A 21146-nucleotide genomic window follows, 5' to 3' on the forward strand; every position below is an offset into this window, starting at 1 on the left:
GGGTTGCTGAAGTTGTTAATTGTATCCCTGAAGTGGCAAGTGCTAGTTTGTCTGATGTAGTTCCAGCTGGTGTACTACCAAAACAATTTTTGTTCCGTCGAATATGGCAGGGTAAAGGAGCCCAGACATCTGCTTCTAAGGTCTCAATTATTTTTTAAATCTTTCACTTTTATTTTTCCTTTTAGTTTATAAATCTATGGGGAAGAATATTGAGCATATTTATCATTTGATGATTGATTTTTACTCTTACACGGATTGTTTTTGGATAGTGCACATCAGTTGCGCTTTTGTGTTTTGTGTCTGGTCTGCTTCATTATATCCCCAGCAAGGAATTTAGTTCAAAGATTCACTGAGGGTTTGGCAGACAATAGTTGGTTGACTTATTGGTGCATACTGGTTAAGTAAACCTTTTCAAATCATCCCATAGATTATGTTAGCAAGAATTCACATTCATTTTGGTTGTTAAAATTATTTTTTATTCTTCTCCACAAATTTCACTTTTGCATTTCTAACCTTCTTGAATCAGCTTTTAACACACTTCCATCATCACATATCCCTTGTTACACTGTTTCTTCTATCCAATGTGCATGTGATCTGAATGCGGTTATTGTTGAATTTTTGTTAATACCTGTAGTGCTTGTTTATTATAAGCGTGTGAGATAGTGTTATATAGTGTATGTTACCCTTTTTGGTTCTTGTGACTTTGAATGGCGGCAAAAACCTGCAGGTATTTTTAGCTACTGATGATGATGCAGCTCCTATAATTTGTCTTCTTCTTCAAGAACAAAAAAAGTTGTTGGCTTTAAGGCTTCAGTCTGTTGAAATAAATAATGAGATTCTCTTTGATATTAAACCTGACATGAGCTGGAGTATACCAGCAGTTGCTGCTGCGCCGGTCATAGTAACACGCCCAAGGTAGAGTTAAATTTTTTTCTCATTTCCTTATTTTCTATGTCTCTATGTGTGTGTCTATATATATATATATGAAAAAAATTTGGGAAAATATATCTTATTCATAGAAGTGGCAATCTTTATATTATATACTACTCTGACTAGGATATATAAGGAAGTTATAGGAAATTAAGAAAAATAAACCATACAAGGAAAGAATAAATATATTTACACAAAATTAGGCTACAATCTCTGACTTTCAACACTCCCCCTCAAGCTGGCTCGAAGATATCTATCATTCCTAGCTTGGAATTCAGTGATTGAAAGACCTGTTTTGATAATCCCTTGGTGAGAATATCAGCCATTTGCTTTTGAGTAGTAACATATGGAATGCATATCAGACCTCTCTCCAGCTTCTCTTTGATAAAGTGCCTATCAATCTCAATATGTTTTTTACTTATCATGTTGGACTGGATTATGAGCAATGCTAATGGCAGCTTTATTATCACAGTACAGTCTCATTAATGCAGCTTTCCACATCTTCAACTCTATTAGAAACATTCTCAGCCACATGGCTCACCTGAGCGTGTAGATGTTGGAAAAAACTCGCAAAACTAATCTTCCATATTATATTCCTCCTTTTCATATTATATTCCTCCCCTTGAAGAGAAGTTTTGGAGAAAAAAGGCTTAGTTTAAAAAAAAGTCACATCTATGGTGACAAAATATTTCGTAGTAAGAGGAATATAAGAGGCAGTTTAAACAGCTTCACCCCACAAATACTTTGGCACCCTCATAGTAAACATCAAAGATTGAGCAACTTCAAGTAAATGTCAATTTTTCCTTTTTGTCACTGCATTTTGTTGGGGAGTATCAACACAAGAGGATAGATGAACAATTCCATTCTTAGTCAAATAATTTGCCATCATAGAAGAAAAAAATTCCATTCCGTTGTCAGTTCAAAGCACTTATATTTTTACTTGAAATTGAGTTTGAACCATTTTATGGAAGATTTGAGAAGTTTTAGACACTTCAGATTTTTCTTTTAGTAAATACACCCAACACACTCCAGTATGATCATCAATAAAACTGTTAAACCACTTAGCTTCAAAAATATTGGCAAAACTGGGAAGACCCAATACATCACTATGTATAAGAGAGAAGGGTTGTAAAACTTTATAAGTTTGGGCAGGAAAATGAGAATGAGTACGATGATGTCCCTTTTATTCTTAGATAACATTGGGAACAACTTTAAATATGAAAAATTTGGGTGTCCTAATCTAAGATGCAACAAACTAATTTCATTCTCATTAGGCACTTGAGAAACAATTTTGTCAACTAAGGATAGACTAATCAAAGCTTCAGGCTCCTCTTCCAAATAATAAAGTCCATCCACCTCCTTAGCACTGCCAATCTTCTTCCCCATACACACCTAAAATTCTTAGTTGGAAGGAGAAAATTTAACCATATAGTTAAGGTCTTCTGTAAGTTTACTGACAGACCAAAGATTTCAAGACAAATTAGGGACATGCAACATTGATTTTAAAATCATTGTTTTGGAATCTGAAATTGAACCTTTTCCTGTAACTGAAGAAAGAGACCTATCAGCAATTTTCACCTTTTGTTTACTGGAAAGAGGAATGTAAGTAGAGAATAAGATGGACAAACCAGTCATATGATCGGTTGCCCCTGAATCAATGATCTAAGGGCAATAAGTATTTGAAGAGATATTGAAGGTATCTAGAAAATTAGCTGTTTGGTCTAGATTAGAAGAAGTTCTTTGACTCATGAACCTGACAAGTTGCTCAAGTTGTTCTGTAGCGAACAGATTTGATCCTTGATTCCCTGAGTTTGCATTAGTGTTATTAGTTGCAGCTTGAAAACCCTTTGAATTTTGTCCATAAGACTCGTTACCCTTCCCCGAGTTTTGTGGCCTTCCATGGAGATTCCAACAAAATTATTTGATATGTCTCGGGTAATGGCAATAATCACACTAAAGTTTATCCTTGTCATCTTTCTTCTTGCTAGTATTCATTGTTCACTTACAACGCTGAATTATCAGCACAATTAATCAAGGCAGAATTATCAGTATTAGGGCTGTTCATCATTACTTTTCTTCTACGTTCTTCCCTTCTCTCATATGCATAGACTTCTCTAATTGCAAGAAGAGGTTCTTTGCTAAGTACTCGTTCCCTTCCTTCATCCAAATCTGGATTCAAACCAGCCAAAACCTCAAACACCTTCTTCTTCTCGTGTAACCTCTTAAATTTTTTTACTGTCATCTCTACACTTCCATTCTCCATCATGGTACAAGTCCAATTCTTGCTATAAGCTCTTCATGATTTTGTAATATGTAGTCACTGTATCACTTCCTTGATTGGTTGATGAATACAACACTTAAGTTCGTAGAACTCTGCAGTATTTCCAAGATCAGAATATGTCTTTGTGACTGCATCCCATAAATCTTGTGTTGATGGTAAGAAAAGGAATGCCTGACTAACGTAAGGGCCCATTGAATCAATAAGCCATGAAATTATCATAGAATATGTCTTTGTGAGTTGTGACTGCATCCCATTAATCTTGTGTTGTTGGTAAGAAAAAGAACGCATGATAATGTAAGGGCCCATTGAATCATGATGGTAAGAAAAAGAACGCATGATAATGTAAGGGCCCATTGAATCATGATGGTAAGAAAAGGAACGCCTGACTAATGTAAGGGCCCATTGAATCAATAAGCCATGAAATTATCATAGAATTCTGTTCATCTTAGATTTTATGTGAAGGGTCATCAGCCTCTGGCATGTCTATTGAACCATCAAGATAGCCCATTTTCAACTTCACAGGTTGTGACCATTGCAGAAAGTTTTGGCCATTCAATTTGTGAGTTGTAAATCTGCAATAACGGATTGTCAACAGAATTATTGACTTGAACTTGCAGAAAGTTTGAACCATTTTATGGAAGATTTGAGAAGTTTTAGACACTTCAGATTTTTCTTTTAGTAAATACACCCAACACACTCCAGTATGATCATCAATAAAACTGTTAAACCACTTAGCTTCAAAAATATTGGCAAAACTGGGAAGACCCAATACATCACTATGTATAAGAGAGAAGGGTTGTAAAACTTTATAAGTTTGGGCAGGAAAATGAGAATGAGTACGATGATGTCCCTTTTATTCTTAGATAACATTGGGAACAACTTTAAATATGAAAAATTTGGGTGTCCTAATCTAAGATGCAACAAACTAATTTCATTCTCATTAGGCACTTGAGAAACAATTTTGTCAACTAAGGATAGACTAATCAAAGCTTCAGGCTCCTCTTCCAAATAATAAAGTCCATCCACCTCCTTAGCACTGCCAATCTTCTTCCCCATACACACCTAAAATTCTTAGTTGGAAGGAGAAAATTTAACCATATAGTTAAGGTCTTCTGTAAGTTTACTGACAGACCAAAGATTTCAAGACAAATTAGGGACATGCAACATTGATTTTAAAATCATTGTTTTGGAATCTGAAATTGAACCTTTTCCTGTAACTGAAGAAAGAGACCTATCAGCAATTTTCACCTTTTGTTTACTGGAAAGAGGAATGTAAGTAGAGAATAAGATGGACAAACCAGTCATATGATCGGTTGCCCCTGAATCAATGATCTAAGGGCAATAAGTATTTGAAGAGATATTGAAGGTATCTAGAAAATTAGCTGTTTGGTCTAGATTAGAAGAAGTTCTTTGACTCATGAACCTGACAAGTTGCTCAAGTTGTTCTGTAGCGAACAGATTTGATCCTTGATTCCCTGAGTTTGCATTAGTGTTATTAGTTGCAGCTTGAAAACCCTTTGAATTTTGTCCATAAGACTCGTTACCCTTCCCCGAGTTTTGTGGCCTTCCATGGAGATTCCAACAAAATTATTTGATATGTCTCGGGTAATGGCAATAATCACACTAAAGTTTATCCTTGTCATCTTTCTTCTTGCTAGTATTCATTGTTCACTTACAACGCTGAATTTATCAGCACAATTAATCAAGGCAGAAATATCAGTATTAGGGCTGTTCATCATTACTTTTCTTCTACGTTCTTCCCTTCTCTCATATGCATAGACTTCTCTAATTGCAAGAAGAGGTTCTTTGCTAAGTACTCGTTCCCTTCCTTCATCCAAATCTGGATTCAAACCAGCCAAAACCTCAAACACCTTCTTCTTCTCGTGTAACCTCTTAAATTTTTTTACTGTCATCTCTACACTTCCATTCTCCATCATGGTACAAGTCCAATTCTTGCTATAAGCTCTTCATGATTTTGTAATATGTAGTCACTGTATCACTTCCTTGATTGGTTGATGAATACAACACTTAAGTTCGTAGAACTCTGCAGTATTTCCAAGATCAGAATATGTCTTTGTGACTGCATCCCATAAATCTTGTGTTGATGGTAAGAAAAGGAATGCCTGACTAACGTAAGGGCCCATTGAATCAATAAGCCATGAAATTATCATAGAATATGTCTTTGTGAGTTGTGACTGCATCCCATTAATCTTGTGTTGTTGGTAAGAAAAAGAACGCATGATAATGTAAGGGCCCATTGAATCATGATGGTAAGAAAAAGAACGCATGATAATGTAAGGGCCCATTGAATCATGATGGTAAGAAAAGGAACGCCTGACTAATGTAAGGGCCCATTGAATCAATAAGCCATGAAATTATCATAGAATTCTGTTCATCTTAGATTTTATGTGAAGGGTCATCAGCCTCTGGCATGTCTATTGAACCATCAAGATAGCCCATTTTCAACTTCACAGGTTGTGACCATTGCAGAAAGTTTTGGCCATTCAATTTGTGAGTTGTAAATCTGCAATAACGGATTGTCAACAGAATTATTGACTTGAACTTGTTTAATGTTGACACCAAAGCTGGATTCATTGACATCTGACATTTTTAATCAGATATTTAAAGTCACAGAACAAACCTTCCGAGGTCGGAAGGAATAGCATTCTTTCTTTAGGTGGGGAACCGATGAGAAGACTAACTGCCCGCAGCGCAAATGGTACCGTTCAAATTCCTTCTTCGCCTTGGCTTCAACAATCAACCCTTGGCACATTTAGGTTTTGATCTTCGGGCATCCTGGTCCTCAAAACCCCGCACAATTCTTAGATAATTCCTTTTTAAGATGCAAAAGATATTTATACATCCTATCCACATAGAAAGCTCACCCACTTCCATCACAGTCTGAAAAGCTGTTGACAAAAAGATGCCCAGAAACCTAACAAGAGCTTTGATACCATGAGAAAAAAATATTGAAAAGTATAATATACCTTATTCATAGAAGTTGCAATCTTCATATTATATACTGCTCTGACTAGGCTATGGAAGGAGTTATGGGAAATTAAGAAAAATAAACTAATCAAGGAAAGAATAAATATATGTACACAAAATTAGGCTACAATCTCTGACTTTCAACAATATATATGTTTTTTTTCGATAATGATTGTCATGCTTTTCTCAATTATTTTTCCAGAGTGAAAGTGGGACTACTGCAGTATACAGACATTGTTGTTTTGGCTCCAGACAACGCGCTTCTCCTTTATGTAAGCTGTATGCATAAGTGTCCTATCTATTAAGCTTCCCTCTGTTAGTTACGTATTTAAAACCTTCTCTTGAAGTCTAATGATAGTCAGCTGCATATACTTACTTTTCTCTTTATTAATATTTTCTTCAAAATAAAAAATTCTATTTTGGCAAGTTATGTTAATGTTATATTATTCTATAATTACTGACATTTATATTTAATCTATCTGCTATGATCTATTGCTTCAAACTCCAGTTCTAGGTTTCAGGACTAAGACAATTGTTGTCTTTTTGTCTACTGGACATTCATTTAGATATTGGATAATTTTCCTACACGACATGATATTTATGTTTTAAAATTTTTTTGGAAAAGTTTGCCTCCAAACATCCTTTTGTACTTCAATTCCCTTCTCTTGGTATGACTGTGGGATATGTATATCATAAATGCAGTCAGGAAAGCAGTGTCTCTGCCGATATATGTTGCCTTCTTCTCTGCATAAAGGCAATCTTTCACGTAGTTTAGAGTTCTCAGAAGCAGCTTCTGTCTCCCATGACTTGAAAATAATAGGACTTGCAGATGCCGTTGAGGGGCGTATCAATGTCATGGTAAACACTGGACAGGTATGCTAACTTGTAAATTAAGTATTACCAGTAAAATTTAATACTTTCTGGACCTTTTTTATGTCAAATGATTTTTTAAATTTCTTAAGTTGTTGCCATTCGAGTTACACTAACTTTACAAGTGTATTAACAGGGTTTGCACAAATGTTTCTATTTATGGGTGGTATTTGAATGATAGTAATTGTTGTGGTCTTAAGAACCTTTTGTTCTATTGTCCAGATATTCCGATGTGAGTTAAGGCAGAACCCTTCCTCTTCACTGACAAATGATTGCATCACAGCAATGGCTGAAGGGCTGAGTTCCAATTTCTATAATTATTTTCTTGTTCTTCTCTGGGGAGATAACAACTCTACTTACTTGTCAGAGGCAAGTTCTGATGTGGATTCAGAATGGAACTCTTTTTGTAGTATTATAATGCAAATGGGTCAAAAACCTAGTCTAATCTCCAAGCAGCACTTGAATTCAGCACCAGACTCATCTTGGGAGTTCCTTCTTAACAGTGATTTTCACAAGAATTACTGCAAATTTAACTTTATTGCTGGGATTTCTGGAACAAAACCTGCTGTGCTGGTACCGAATTCCTCCAGAAAAGAAGTAGATGGATCGCTAATCTTGAATGACTCATTTTACTCTGAGCTTTTCATGGTGTCTTTGGATTCCTTGCATTCGTTGTATGAGAGTCTAAAACTAGATACTCTTCGCAAACGGTAAGTAAATGCGTAATGCTGTGTAGAATTGTGTTGGTGGTGTTAAACTTGTGTACTGAAAAAATAAAATAAAATAATTGACGATTAGTACCTCCTAAATGTGAAGTGTAAACCTTTTCTTTTCCAAGCAAGCAATCTTTTTTTCCCTTTTTTCCTTCATGTGGTGGACCATGTGTTTTAACATACGTTAATGTATATTTGCACCAAACAGGTCCATGAATTTAACTTAATGGTATATTATTTTACTTTTACTGTTTGCTTTATGCACTTTGATTCAAATCGTTCCACACAGTTACCTGGAAATTGCTTGGAAATCTGCTTTCTTTTTGGTCAAATATATCTTTCAATTATTGTTCTTTTAATTTAAGACTTCAATTACCGAGTAGGGACTTGGAGCTGTTGGCAGTTCTATTGTGCAATGTTGCCAAGTTTCTGGGTGAGGAATACTATTTAGATCACTATATTCGTGATTTTCCTTGTCTTTCCAAGAAATTTGGGATGTCCATGGATTCTGTCTCCCAGAAAAATCCTCCCAGTTTGTTCAAATGGCTTGAAAACTGTTTGGAATATGGTTATAACTATGCAAATGTGAACGACCTTCCACCTTTAATTCGTAAAGATGAAAGTTCCGTGGTGAGCTGGGCACGGAAGGTAGTCTCATTTTATAGTTTGTTGTTGGGTGCTAAGCCGATAGGGAAGAAGCTCCCCTCTGGTGTTTTTTGCAACATAGCTCCTGGGTCATTCTGCAGTAATGAGGAGCTCACGGTGCTGGCAATGGTGGGGGAAAATTTTGGACTGCAGCAGCTTGACTTGCTGCCTTGTGGTGTATCTCTTCCGCTGCGACATGTAAGTTGGCTATGGTAACTTATGATTTATAAAAAGCTATGAGTGTCCTTTCTTTTAGCCTACGTTTTGTAATCTTTTCTAGCACTGGGCAAGGACTTATATATTGTTATAGCCTTGAATGTGTCTACCGGTTATTACTTCATATCACAATGAACTTACTCCAGTTTCATAAATTATTTTAGTCAAGAATAGATATAGGATGGGTTGAATATCTGATTTTTGTTTATTTTTGTTTTTTTAACTCTCTTTAAAAGTTAAGTTTACTTTCTTTTTTGCTGCACAGCTATTACTGGTGACGTGATCTTGGCAGTTGCATGTTTAACCCACAATGATTTCTATGTATCCAAATTTTGCATCTTAATTCAATATTCCAGCAACATGATTATTTCTGCTCTTCACAGGCATTGGATAAGTGCCGAGAATCTCCTCCAACTGACTGGCCTGCTGCTGCATATATTCTTCTTGGTCGAGAAGATTTGGCTTTGTCGTGCTTGGCGAATACATGCAAATCTAAGGAACTTGAAACCCAGACCAATGTGAATTTAATCTCTATGTCTACACCTTACATGCTACATTTGCACCCAGTGACAGTTCCTTCCATTGTCTCTGATACTAGTGGATTGGATAGCACCAAATTTGAAGATACAGATTCTGTTGATGGGTCCATGACTGATGGGATGGAGCATATCTTCGCCTCTGGCACACAGTTACGTTATGGTCGTGATCTACGATTGAATGAGGTATGTTTGGACCTTCTTTATTGAACCATTAGTGTTAAAATGGTGGAAAGTAACTTAAAAGGAATTAGTTGTTGGATTACCAGCAGATTCGTAAGGTTTAATCTGGATTAATGTTGAGTTGAATTCTTGCGATTTAGTAGAACTTATTAATTGGGTCTTTAAAATACTGCCTGTTTATTCACATCTCGGACCTCATTTAGTTGTGCTGGAATATTTTCTTGAAATTCAACTATCTTCTGTATATATATAATTTTTATGTATTTGAACTTATAATAGGTTAGACGTGTTTTGTGCTCTGCAAGACCAGTAGCTATTCAAACATCTGTGAGTCCTAGTGCTACCGATCAGGACCTGCAACAGGTATACCATCATTTTTATTCCCTTACTTACAATTGAAAAATCCAGTCTGTTATTCCTTGGAAAATTTTTAAGTTCAAAGATCCCTGATGGACCTTAACGGTTTTTATATCCTTGGACTTCTAATTGACGCCAGCCCTAGCAAAATATGTCTATTTAACAAGCAGATCGTAGCTATTGGATTAGGAGCGTAGACAATAGATGCCTTCTTTTTTAATCTGCATTTGGTATATTTAGTTTGTGCATAATAGCATAACAAGGATCTTACATTGTGGACACATTTAAAGAGCATCAAACTGCACTGAATATGTATCTATGCTATGTTCTTACAGAACCTTCGTATTTCTTTTTGTGTTAAATAAAAATTCTGGCTACCTTAGTTTTCCTACTTAATATGTATCTTTGTTCCAAGTTTACATTGTTTTATTTTATCACTTCCTCTACTTTGTTATATAAAGGCTCAGCTATGGCATCTTGCTCAAAGGACCACTGCACTTCCTTTGGGCCGTGGAGCATTTACTCTGGCTACAATAAATACTCTTTTAACTGAGGTACCATCATTCCTAACTGTAAAAATTTATTTTCTTTGGAGAAAAGTTTCTATTTATATTTATTGGTTGAAGACATATTTCACTTTCTAACAACTCTTGTGATTTTATGTAGGCTTTTACAGTCCCAAAGCTTGTTTTAGCAGGTCGGTTGCCTGCCCAACAAAATGCAACTGTATGTCCATATCAAATTTGTGTAATGATATACTGATTTTTTGTTCTTCTTTGCTCAAAGGTGTCCTTTGATTCAAATTAAATGTAACAAGTTCCTAGGAATTGTAAAAACTCTTACCATTCCTTTTCTTCAACTTTACTTATCTTACACCTCATAGGTTAATCTGGATCCAAACATAAGGAACATACAAGAACTTAAATCCTGGCCAGAGTTTCACAATGCTGTTGCTGCTGGACTAAGACTGTCACCCATTCAGGTGTTTCTTTATTCTTAAGATCTTACGTACATTTTGTAAGATGGTGCATAAATGTTCCCACAAGCCACCCCCCACGGCCGTTTTCCCTTAATAATATGCTTATGTCATATGATTATTATTGACTTTTCTGTGATAAACTTAATCCTTTCATTTCCAGGGGAAAATGTCAAGAACGTGGATAATGTATAACAAACCTGAAGAGCCAAATATTACTCATGCTGGACTCCTCCTTGCACTAGGATTGCACGGACATCTGCGTGCTTTAACAATTAGTGACATATACAAGTACTTTTATCAGGTTTTATACTCTGGCTCTTTCTTCTTGTTATTATGGACTGTAATAATGTAATTTGTTCATTTATCTAGAGTTTGAAAAAAATATTATTGTTAAGATTACTCTAAAAATTTATATATTTGCTTTGCTTGGCCTGTATGTCTCTGAGCTGCTTGTGTTGTTATTTGATTGCTTTAGGATTTTCAGTCAAGCACCTTTCTTGGTGAAAATTTCCATGATTCTCTTGAATTTTGCATATGGGATATACTTCTTTTTGCCATTATTTGTAATTTCTTATTCTTTCTGATCTCAGCGCTTCTTTAACTTTGCTGATGCTTTTGTGTTATAGGAACATGAAAGCACAGCTGTTGGATTAATGCTTGGACTGGCAGCTTCTTATAGAGGGACCATGCAACCAGTAATATCAAAGGTTACAAAACATTGTTGCTTATGTTGTTGCCTACCCTTTTGCTTTACATTTCCTTTCTTTTTCATTATCAAGAAGCATAAATCACATATGAATAACTATTCTACTTATGTATTTTTCCTTTTGATTTTGTTTGACTTCCTATATTACGTATATTAATTTAATTCCTATTGCAGATATGTAAATTAGTGGCGCATAATTCCCTACAGATATTTTATGCTATTTGAACTTGTAGTATAGGTTCTTTTGTCATTTTGATTTTTGAGGAATTGAACATGACTTCAAGCTAACCAGAAAATATTCTCTGACTAGAAGTTATGGATATTTATTTGTTATTGACTTATTGTAATATTTTTGAACAGTTGTTCTTGTTCATGATTTAATGAATTCCTTCTTAATGGATGGATATATTAGTATGTGTCCCTTTCTACATTTAGTTTTAACTTATTATCTTATTTCGTGACAGTCCCTTTATGTTCATAATATTGTTTGATTAGAAGCTATAGATATTTATTTGTTATTGACTTATTATAATCTTTTTGAACAGTGTTCTTGTAAATGATTTAATGTAATTCCTTCTTAATGGATGGATATATTAGTATGCGTCCCTTCCTACGTGTAGTTTTAACTTATTATCTTATTTCATGACAGTCCCTTTATGTTCATATACCTGCCAGGCATCCATCATCAGTAGAGCTGGAAGTACCAACAATTCTGCAGGTCTGCTGTTATTGTTCATATGCCCTTTTTCAGATGTGTGCACATGCTTTTACACTATCAGTACAAAAATTACAGTGATTTTCCTAATTGTAATACTGATAACAACTCTCTTGTTATGATTCTCCAGTCAGCAGCGTTGATGTCAGTGGGACTTCTTTATGAAGGATCGGCACACCCGCAGACAATGCAAATCCTTTTGGTATATTGTTTTTCCAGTTTGCTTGTTGATTGGCTCAATGTTCCTTTTATAGTTTTATTCTGCTTATGTGGTTAAAGTAACATCATTGTTTATCGTAATGGGGAATGTCAATGATATATGTGAAAAGTGAAAACGTACCCATAAATCCGGTGTGGATCAAATTACAGCTAACTGTTTGTAGTGCTCAAACATTCTAATGATGTATAACATTTAGACTAATCAGGTCATTTGCGTAATCCTACTGATGTTTGTTAATCAGTCGAAGCATTTTGTACTTAGAATAGCCATGGCTAGCTTGGTGCCAAGGATTTTTGTGAATGAGTGATCTGAAATACAAAATTAGGAATTGAAACAATGAAATTTTTCATTTCTATAGTCTTGTTTATTTTATTCTACTCAAGTGGAGTGTGAACATCATAGGGAACCTAATTGATATATATTCTTGGTGAGAAAATTCAGTTGATCTGTAGTTTTTACTTAGTAGCTACCAAGATCAATATGTATCATTTTCATTCTTACATGTAGAATATTGTAAATATGGTATGCAACAAGATTTATGCAGCGTTGTGGGGTTTAATTCTCCAAGATTCCTCATTATTATCCATTGCCTTGTAGTTGACCTTGTCTATTATATGTCGCAGGGTGAAATAGGCCGCAGAAGTGGAGGTGATAATGTTCTTGAAAGGGAGGGTCATGCTGTTTCTGCAGGATTTGCGTTGGGCCTTGTTGCATTGGGTACAAGTGGTCTGGTATTTGCATTAGTTAAATTTTTGTGAGGCGGTCATCTTAGCTAATCATTATATGTTAACTGAAGGTCGAGGAGAAGATGCACTTGGTTTTACGGACACTTTGGTTGGTCGATTGTTCCACTATATTGGTGGCAAAGAAGTTCATAATGTATGTTGACTTCATGTTTACTTCTATTAATTCTCGATTTATTCTGGGTGTGCAACTTGTTTCCTTATTTCAACTTTTACAATAGCTGCACATTCTCTTTCCGAAATGTCATGTTATAAGAGCAGCACAATCTCAAAATATCTACTTAATTTTACTTTACTGAATTATTTCTGTCCTGAATTTCTTGCCAGGAAAGATCACACTTCTTGTCACTATCAGCAGATGAGCACAACCGTTGTGCTGGGCAGGTTGTCTGAGCTAATTTTGAATTATTCTATCTTTCCATATTTTCAATGTTGTGTCTGGAGCAAGAATTCTTGACATAAGTTTATCCCCATAGTAATTGATATTCAGATTCATTTCTTGGGAACCGATGTTTTGTAGATGATGGATGGAACCATGGTCAATGTTGATGTCACTGCACCTGGCGCTATAATTGCTCTTTCTTTAATGTTCTTAAAGGTAACGTGGCTACTCAGTTTATTTTGTTTGTAATTTCTGTAATATTAGTTTGTGACTGTTCATACACATAGAATACCTCCAAATTTGACAGATTTTCTCACATGGTGTTATTTATTAATTACAGACTGAATCAGAGGCGATAGTATCTAGGCTTTCCATTCCAAATACACATTTTGATTTGCAGTATGTGAGGCCTGACTTCATAATGCTTCGTGTAATTGCTCGGAATCTGATCATGTGGAGCAGGTAATTCTGGTCAGATTAACCAGTCTGACAATTGAAGCTTCCTCTATTTAGACACTTTTCGAACCGAGTCAATGAGCTTTTCTGTTTCAGGGTCTACCCATCTGAAGATTGGATTCAGTCCCAGATTCCTGAAATTGTCAAAAGTAATGTCGAAGCCCTTAGAGATGATACTAGTGACGTTGATGAAATGGATGCAGAAACATTTGTCCAAGCATATGTCAATATAGTGGCTGGGGCATGTATTTCTCTTGGTATGTTATTTCTTCAGATTTATCTACTAAATGTAACATTGAGTTTTGTCCCCTCCTGTAATTAATATGTCAAACACCTAAAGCATCTCTCCTGGTGTAATCTAGTGAGGAATCTTCTTATCTAGAATTAGTTGTTGTGTTGTTCAAAAAGAACAAGATGATTGAAGCATGCCATGAAAACTTATGAATATAAATATATATGAAAATTTTAATTACTAAAAACTTCACAAAATTTAGAGAAATACACACAGACACACACAATGATTCTAGTTATCTAAATTTTGGGTCAGATTTGTGCTTGATTTTCTAGTTGCCTGGTACTGAATTTTTCATGGTTGAAGCTATAACATTAATTCGATTTCCTGATGCTCTGTTGATTATGATGCATCTATTTCAAGGATTTTTCAAAGAGATTCTTGGTTTCCTAATGAACAAAGTTAGCTTCAGAGTTGTAGTTGGAGCAAAAGAATAAATAAAGAAATGGCATTTGCATGGTACATTTTGACGGGGCTAGAAACGTTGGAATTATGTGAACCTACACTCACATCCTTTTCTTGGGATATATATCGTATTTAACATGCTGTTTCTATTTTAATTAGAACTCCTACTTTACCGAACATTACCTCAGGTGCATGTTTAGTTGCTTTCCTTGTATTTTCAATTTAATTTTGCATCAAATTATTATTATTTAAATTGATGCTATTTATTTTGTAGCAAATATACCGATGATCCACTATGTTCATCCTTAATCATGGGCAGGGTTGAGATTTGCTGGTACAAAGAATGCAAATGTGCAGGAGTTACTCTATGGATATGCAGTCTACTTTCTAAATGAGGTCTGTATACAAAATGATGCTACTCAATATATGCTCACCGCTTCCTAGTGAAAATTATCCACTTTAACGGTTGCAGATCAAGCCTGTTTTTGCTACAAGAGGGAATGCCTTTCTAAAGGGATTGTCTCGCTATGTCGATCGGTGCACATTAGAAATATGTCTTCACCTAGTTGTTCTTTCATTGTCTGTGGTATGTAAAAACATAGTCATTTTTCCAATTTGTCCTCCGTTCAATGTACTGTTGTGGCTGAGTTTCTTTTATGGATATTGTCCATTCGGAACAGGTTATGGCTGGTTCTGGACATCTACAAACCTTTCGGTTATTAAGATTTCTCCGTGGTCGAAATTCTGCAGATGGGCATGCAAGTTACGGTATTCAGATGGCAGTAAGTTTTTCCATACGTTATCATGAGGTCTTATGCATTTGTGAAGTTTTTGATAGTCTAATGATTTCTTTAGAACATATCAAAAAATTAAGATTTTGAGTCGAATTACCAAATCATGTAATAAATATTGGAAGAAATAGATAATGACAAAGTTGAAAGGATTGTCATTGTTGATTCTATGATATTTAATTGTACAGTTTGCCTAATTAGATTGGCCTGCCAAATGTCTTAATTGGCTGCTTAGTTTATGTTAATGGAGGCTTTTTAAATGCCACTTTCATCCATTAAATCACGAGCAAAGCCTAAGTTGACAATTAAAGTTAATTAAATCTTGTATCATGTAATCCATTGATGATTTCAAACCTTTGAAATATTTAAATGTTGCTGATCACACAATGGTTGTTGCCTTCACCCTTAAACTAATTTGATTGTGTTTCATCATCATATGAGAGGAATTAATTCATGTAAGCTTGAGATGGATGCCACCATGTTTATGGGCATCCATTTGGGATACATGCAGTTGAGAAATAAGTTACATAACTATTTTTGCCTTTCAACAGTCCAATGTTCCTCATAACTTTTATTCTGCACTGCTTGTAGGTAAGTTTAGCCATTGGTTTCTTGTTTCTTGGGGGTGGAATGCGGACATTTTCAACAAATAACAACTCTATAGCTGCTTTATTTATTTCTCTTTATCCACGCTTGCCCAGTGGACCAAATGACAACCGCTGCCACCTTCAGGTATGCTAAAAGCAATATTTATGTCATGTGAAAGGTATAACTATGTTCACAGGAATCTGGTTACTGAGAATCAACAAGTTACATATCATGAATATACATTGTGAATCAGGAACTCAAATGATAAAGCACCAGTACTATACAAACGTCATTATTTGGATTCGTAACTATTTCTTCCATGTTCCCCTAAGCTGGAAACTTGTGAATGTGCAACTCCATCCATTCATATGCAAAAGTGAATGTTTGGATTGTAACTTAATTTTAATCAGATATAAAATGCCTATTTTAAGCATTGAGTGGAGAAAACAAACATGTTAAAAATCCAAATAACAGAAATATAACTCATGTGCAGTATTAGGTCCTAAAAACAAACAACCCCTTGGTGTTGGTATATCACGGACATCACAATCCCTAGCTATTCTACATGAAAGTTTCCACTTTGAAAATATATATCTGGTTGTGCTCCCCTGATTCCAAGAATTAGAAACGTACCCCTTTCCTTTTTCAGTCATGGAGTGGCACAAATAGGTCAAGTCCTCAACAGAGTACTCAAGTGTTCCCCCCCCCCCCCCCCCTTCCTCCTCCTCCTCCTCCTCCTCCTCCTTCAAGAAACTACTCAAGAGCATTTGATTCTGAATAATTACACGATTATTTTTCCCATTTCCCAGTGATCATGATTAGTTTAATTGGTGTCGGTTTGGACTGGTTACTCTGTAAAGATCAAATAAGAAATATAAGAATCATTATCTGTTTTGCCTGTGAAAATGGTGTCTGATGACCTGTTATTCATTTAGTATCTTGCCTTAATTGACTGTAATTTTTCAGGCTTTCAGGCATTTGTACGTACTTGCAACAGAGGCTCGCTGGATTCAGACTGTTGATGTTGACACTGGTCTCCCTGTGTATGCCCCTTTTGAAGTTACTGTCAGGGAAACTGAACATTATTCAGAAACAAGTTATTGTGAAGTTACCCCCTGTATTCTGCCAGAACGTGCTATAGTAAGTTATGCAGATTTTGGAATAAATTATTTAGACAGTTTCACCACAACCTTCTGTTTTCACCATTGTAATGTGAAAATGGGAAGTTCTCTTGGAATAGTCAGGATTTGATTGGATCTCGATCCACTTCTTCCACACAGGCATAGCACACGGGTATTCACAGATACACACAAGCACATGCACACACGTGAGAAACAGAGAGAAGGGTAGGCAAAGTTTCTGATTTGAAGGAACTTTGTCTATTAAAGCCATTATCATGAGTATCCTTATACATGCACATAAGCAACTACAACATGGTGTGATGACTTATTTACTGCTTGCAGTTGAAGAGAGTTTGTGTTTGTGGCCCTCGATACTGGCCTCAAGTAATAGAGCTTGTTCCTGAAGGTTAGTGGATTCTGGCACTTCACTTCTATTATCTAATGTGAATTTTAGATGATCCTTATTATTCCAAATTTGTCATAATTCAACAGATAAACCTTGGTGGAGCTATGGTGACAAGAATGACCCATTTAATTCAGGTGTTCTCTATATCAAACGGAAGATTGGAGCATGTTCATATGTGGATGACCCTGTGGGGTGTCAGTCCTTGCTATCACGAGCAATGCACAAGGTCATAATTCCATCATATTGTCTTTGTTTTCTTATTTATTGGGAACCCTTACCTCCAGTCCTCCACTCTCACTAATTATAATCAAAACCTTTCCCATTCTTCCCTCACCAACTATTATTTTAGTGCAATTTGGATCCCAAAACCTCTTGTACATGTACAGGAGAGTGAACCAACTAAGCTAGTTATTGCTTGTATTATATTTTATAACGGCCAGGCTCATTCCAGTGCTTACCGTATATTTCACTTTGTCCTTGATCCAGGTGTTTAGTTTGACATCCGATCCTAGTACTAATGACAAAAGTGGACTTGGTTCTGTTGCTGTTGATCAATTGGTTAGTACCTTCTCCTCTGATCCTAGCTTGATTGCGTTTGCACAACTCTGCTGTGATCCTTCCTGGAATAGCAGGCAAGTATCTAGTTCACCCATTTTCAGAATCCTCTTCGTGATTATTAAGCAATTTGCACGGTTAAATATCTGGAATGTCAAAATTATTTATGCAAAGAGTATTAATTTCTTTCCATTGTTGTAACCTGTGGCTCTGCAATTCATCAAACATTTTGCAGATCTGATGGTGATTTCCAGGAATTCTGCTTACAAGTATTATTTGAGTGTATAAGCAAGGATAGACCAGCTCTTTTGCAGGTAATGTTTAAGTTGGAAAGTAATTCCCACTCTCTACATGGTCTCATAATTACCTGCTACACAATGCAATGAATTAACTGATTATCATACAAAGGGGTATTGTCGTGTAAATCAATTGACAACTTTTCTGGCATTCATTGAGATTTTGCTTATTGATGTCTAGGTCTATCTGTCGTTGCACACAATGATAGGATCAATGGTTGATCAGGTTATCAATGGTCATGTTGTTGTAGGTGACTCACTCAATATCTCCAATTTGAAGGTCAGTTTTGGTATCCCTATCACTATTTTTCTATTACAGGATCCAGTCTCCTCTTCTGGAAATTAAGATAATTTGGTGATTTGTGCTTTAATAATTAATTTCTACCTTATCAGTTGACAAGAACGGAAGTAAATTATTCAAGTTTTTTTTCCCCTTGTCAGTTCCTTAAAACTTAAAACAACTATTTTCTCTTTTATAATTTCAAAAATGACTAAGGTGTTTCCATTGAAATGCTGGACGTTATTTGTACCTAAACATCCTTTTGTTTAGTTGTTAGAGTTTACGAGTTGGTCGCAGTTAGGCAAATGCATGATGTCTGAGATGGATCAGTTAGTTGATGAGAAGATATGGATAACGTCTGTTGCAAAATCAATTTCTGAATTACGTACTAATAAAAGTATCCCCACCCATTTCTCGGTGCAGCTTGCACTAGCCTACATTGATGCTCAGTTGAGTGGAAAATTGACTACCTCAAAAGGTGGCATTGTTCAATCTAAGTTCATGGGGTCGGTTAGAAAGCGAGTGGAAGAGCTTCTAAATTGTTCAAATGGATTACAAAATCACTTTAGCAACTACTTGACCTCTGGGAAGTGGCCTGATGATGAATCCCAGGGAGATAAGAATTCAATACTTCTTTCGTGGTATCTCAAGTGGTTTCGTGTACCACCTCCTTCTGTAATCAAGACAGCAGCGGAGAAAATAAAGCCGAAGCTTGTTTCATCGTCTTTGGTTCCCTTCTTGCGTTTGTTGTTCCCCACCACTCACATCAATGCTATCGATGAGATTGATAAGTTTTTATCTTTACAAGTCTGCCAATGAAGCAGTGAGTTGTCGCTTCTTATGAAATGGTTGTAGTAACTAGTGCGCTTGTTGTTACGGCTTCTTGTTGAATGGCTGTGCGAAGTGCAAAAGCAAAGGAAGCAATGACTGATATATCCACAGTGACTCTGCATGGAATGGGAGCATTCTGCTTCAAACTAGCAAATTTCCAGCGGCTACAAGCCGAACCTGCAAGGGTTGCCTCGTTGGCGGTTGGCAATTTTCGCACTTATATGTTGTACAATTAATGTGGTTGATATATGTACAAGATATGTTGGGTCACAGGTTAAAACGAGACTTGCGAGGGTCCATGGGTCGCATTAGCACGGCCCACCATGTGATGGGTTGCACTGTGCCATGCTCAAATTTGTTTTGTTAGGCCGTAATATAGGAGCCCATATGTGCCATTCTCAGGCTATGCCCAAAAAGGTCTTGCAACTTTTTTTTAAGAGGGTGTGCCTGAGGTGCCTTTTTAAGTTTACATGCCTTGTGTGTTTTGTTTAAACTCACATGTTTAATATGTCTTTTTAAGATCATGTGTGCTTTGTTTAAGTTTACATACCTGGCATGCTTTTGGACATCCAAACGAAGCAAACGATTAGTTATGGTAATAGACGAGGCAACTTGTATTATTTATAGATGACATCAACAAATACTGGAAAACTAAGCCCCACATTAGTAGCAGATAATTTCATGAAAAAAAGAAAATCAGAAATTTGGTTATGGCATAGACGTTTAAGGCATGTGTCATTTGGTTATTTAAAAAAATTATTTCTTAGTTTGTTTCTAAAATTTGATGTTTGTAACTTTAAATGTGATATTTGTGAACTTTCAAAAAGCCATTAAACTACTTTTCCATAGTCTTTAAATAAGAATCTAGTTTTTTTCATGGTAGTACATTCTTATGTATAGGGACCAGTTAAAGTTTCTACAATTTGAAGAGTTCATTGGTTTGTTACATTTATTGACGATTATAGCAGAATGATATGAATTTTTTTTTTAATGAAATCAAAAGACAAAGTAAACTTTTTATTTTAAATATTTCATAAGATGGTAACGACTCAATTTCATATACAAATTCAAGTTTTACGTACTGATAATAGAGACGAGTATATGAGTACAACAATTCAACAGTTTTTTAAATCACAAGGAACTGTCCACCAAATCACTTGTGTGGGGACACTCTAACAAAATGGCATTGTTGAACGAAAAAACACACATTTAGTATAAGTTGTTCGAGCATCATTAATCCGGGGCCACATGCCACTATCTTATTGGGGAGAAGTACTAGCATCCGTAGCATGGCTCAGTGGTTATTTCTAGAGAAGATAATGACTTTCGCCCGGAGATGGCAAAACCATCGTCCATTCTACCGCATGAAGGGCAATCTTCTGTAGAAATCTCTCAATATGGTAACCCCATGCTAAATAATGTGATTGTTACCAACACAAAACATGTCGATCCTAGCCACAATAATACGCTTGCTAACAACTACAAAGCAGCTAATTTTACACAACATGCTAATCCTAGCCAGAATAATTCCTTAGCTCCTAATGCATTTGTTAATGCACTGTAATTTTCTCCTGACATACCATAAAGTTATCCTAATGCATCATCTTTTGACAACATGCACTACCAGTTGCCACAGCAAAATGGGTTCTTAAAAATTGCTC

General features: G+C 35.8%; 1 protein-coding gene across 4 annotated transcripts in view; it reads left to right on the forward strand.

The window, feature by feature from the left end:
* Nucleotides 1-19954, forward strand: part of LOC18044922 (anaphase-promoting complex subunit 1) — a 23440-nt gene extending 3486 nt beyond the window's left edge. For 2 of the 4 annotated variants that reach the window (XM_024185493.1, XM_024185495.1), the window contains 32 exons: nucleotides 1-140; nucleotides 728-915; nucleotides 6402-6471; nucleotides 6902-7072; nucleotides 7292-7779; nucleotides 8166-8625; nucleotides 9027-9365; nucleotides 9642-9725; nucleotides 10181-10273; nucleotides 10386-10466; nucleotides 10603-10701; nucleotides 10859-10999; nucleotides 11325-11405; nucleotides 12054-12122; nucleotides 12250-12321; nucleotides 12963-13056; nucleotides 13136-13218; nucleotides 13410-13466; nucleotides 13603-13680; nucleotides 13805-13926; nucleotides 14017-14177; nucleotides 14937-15013; nucleotides 15090-15203; nucleotides 15298-15399; nucleotides 16000-16140; nucleotides 16963-17136; nucleotides 17460-17523; nucleotides 17610-17749; nucleotides 18010-18155; nucleotides 18314-18392; nucleotides 18556-18654; nucleotides 19078-19954. The exon at nucleotides 1-140 is cut by the window's left edge and continues 1 nt beyond it. In XM_024185493.1, coding sequence (XP_024041261.1) covers nucleotides 1-140; nucleotides 728-915; nucleotides 6402-6471; nucleotides 6902-7072; nucleotides 7292-7779; nucleotides 8166-8625; nucleotides 9027-9365; nucleotides 9642-9725; nucleotides 10181-10273; nucleotides 10386-10466; nucleotides 10603-10701; nucleotides 10859-10999; nucleotides 11325-11405; nucleotides 12054-12122; nucleotides 12250-12321; nucleotides 12963-13056; nucleotides 13136-13218; nucleotides 13410-13466; nucleotides 13603-13680; nucleotides 13805-13926; nucleotides 14017-14177; nucleotides 14937-15013; nucleotides 15090-15203; nucleotides 15298-15399; nucleotides 16000-16140; nucleotides 16963-17136; nucleotides 17460-17523; nucleotides 17610-17749; nucleotides 18010-18155; nucleotides 18314-18392; nucleotides 18556-18654; nucleotides 19078-19473 — 4703 coding nt within the window. In that variant the 3' untranslated portion in view covers nucleotides 19474-19954. Of the gene's footprint in view, nucleotides 141-727; nucleotides 916-6401; nucleotides 6472-6901; nucleotides 7073-7291; nucleotides 7780-8165; nucleotides 8626-9026; nucleotides 9366-9641; nucleotides 9726-10180; nucleotides 10274-10385; nucleotides 10467-10602; nucleotides 10702-10858; nucleotides 11000-11324; nucleotides 11406-12053; nucleotides 12123-12249; nucleotides 12322-12962; nucleotides 13057-13135; nucleotides 13219-13409; nucleotides 13467-13602; nucleotides 13681-13804; nucleotides 13927-14016; nucleotides 14178-14936; nucleotides 15014-15089; nucleotides 15204-15297; nucleotides 15400-15999; nucleotides 16141-16962; nucleotides 17137-17276; nucleotides 17524-17609; nucleotides 17750-18009; nucleotides 18156-18313; nucleotides 18393-18555; nucleotides 18655-19077 lie in introns of those variants that run through there. The other 2 variants (XM_024185494.1, XR_002905928.1) reach the window with 2 other exon arrangements.
* The last annotated feature ends 1192 nt before the right edge of the window (nucleotides 19955-21146 follow it).

The sequence above is a fragment of the Citrus clementina genome, unplaced genomic scaffold (genome assembly GCF_000493195.1).
Source record: "Citrus clementina cultivar Clemenules unplaced genomic scaffold, Citrus_clementina_v1.0 scaffold_4, whole genome shotgun sequence".
Taxonomy (NCBI): Eukaryota; Viridiplantae; Streptophyta; class Magnoliopsida; order Sapindales; family Rutaceae; genus Citrus; species Citrus x clementina.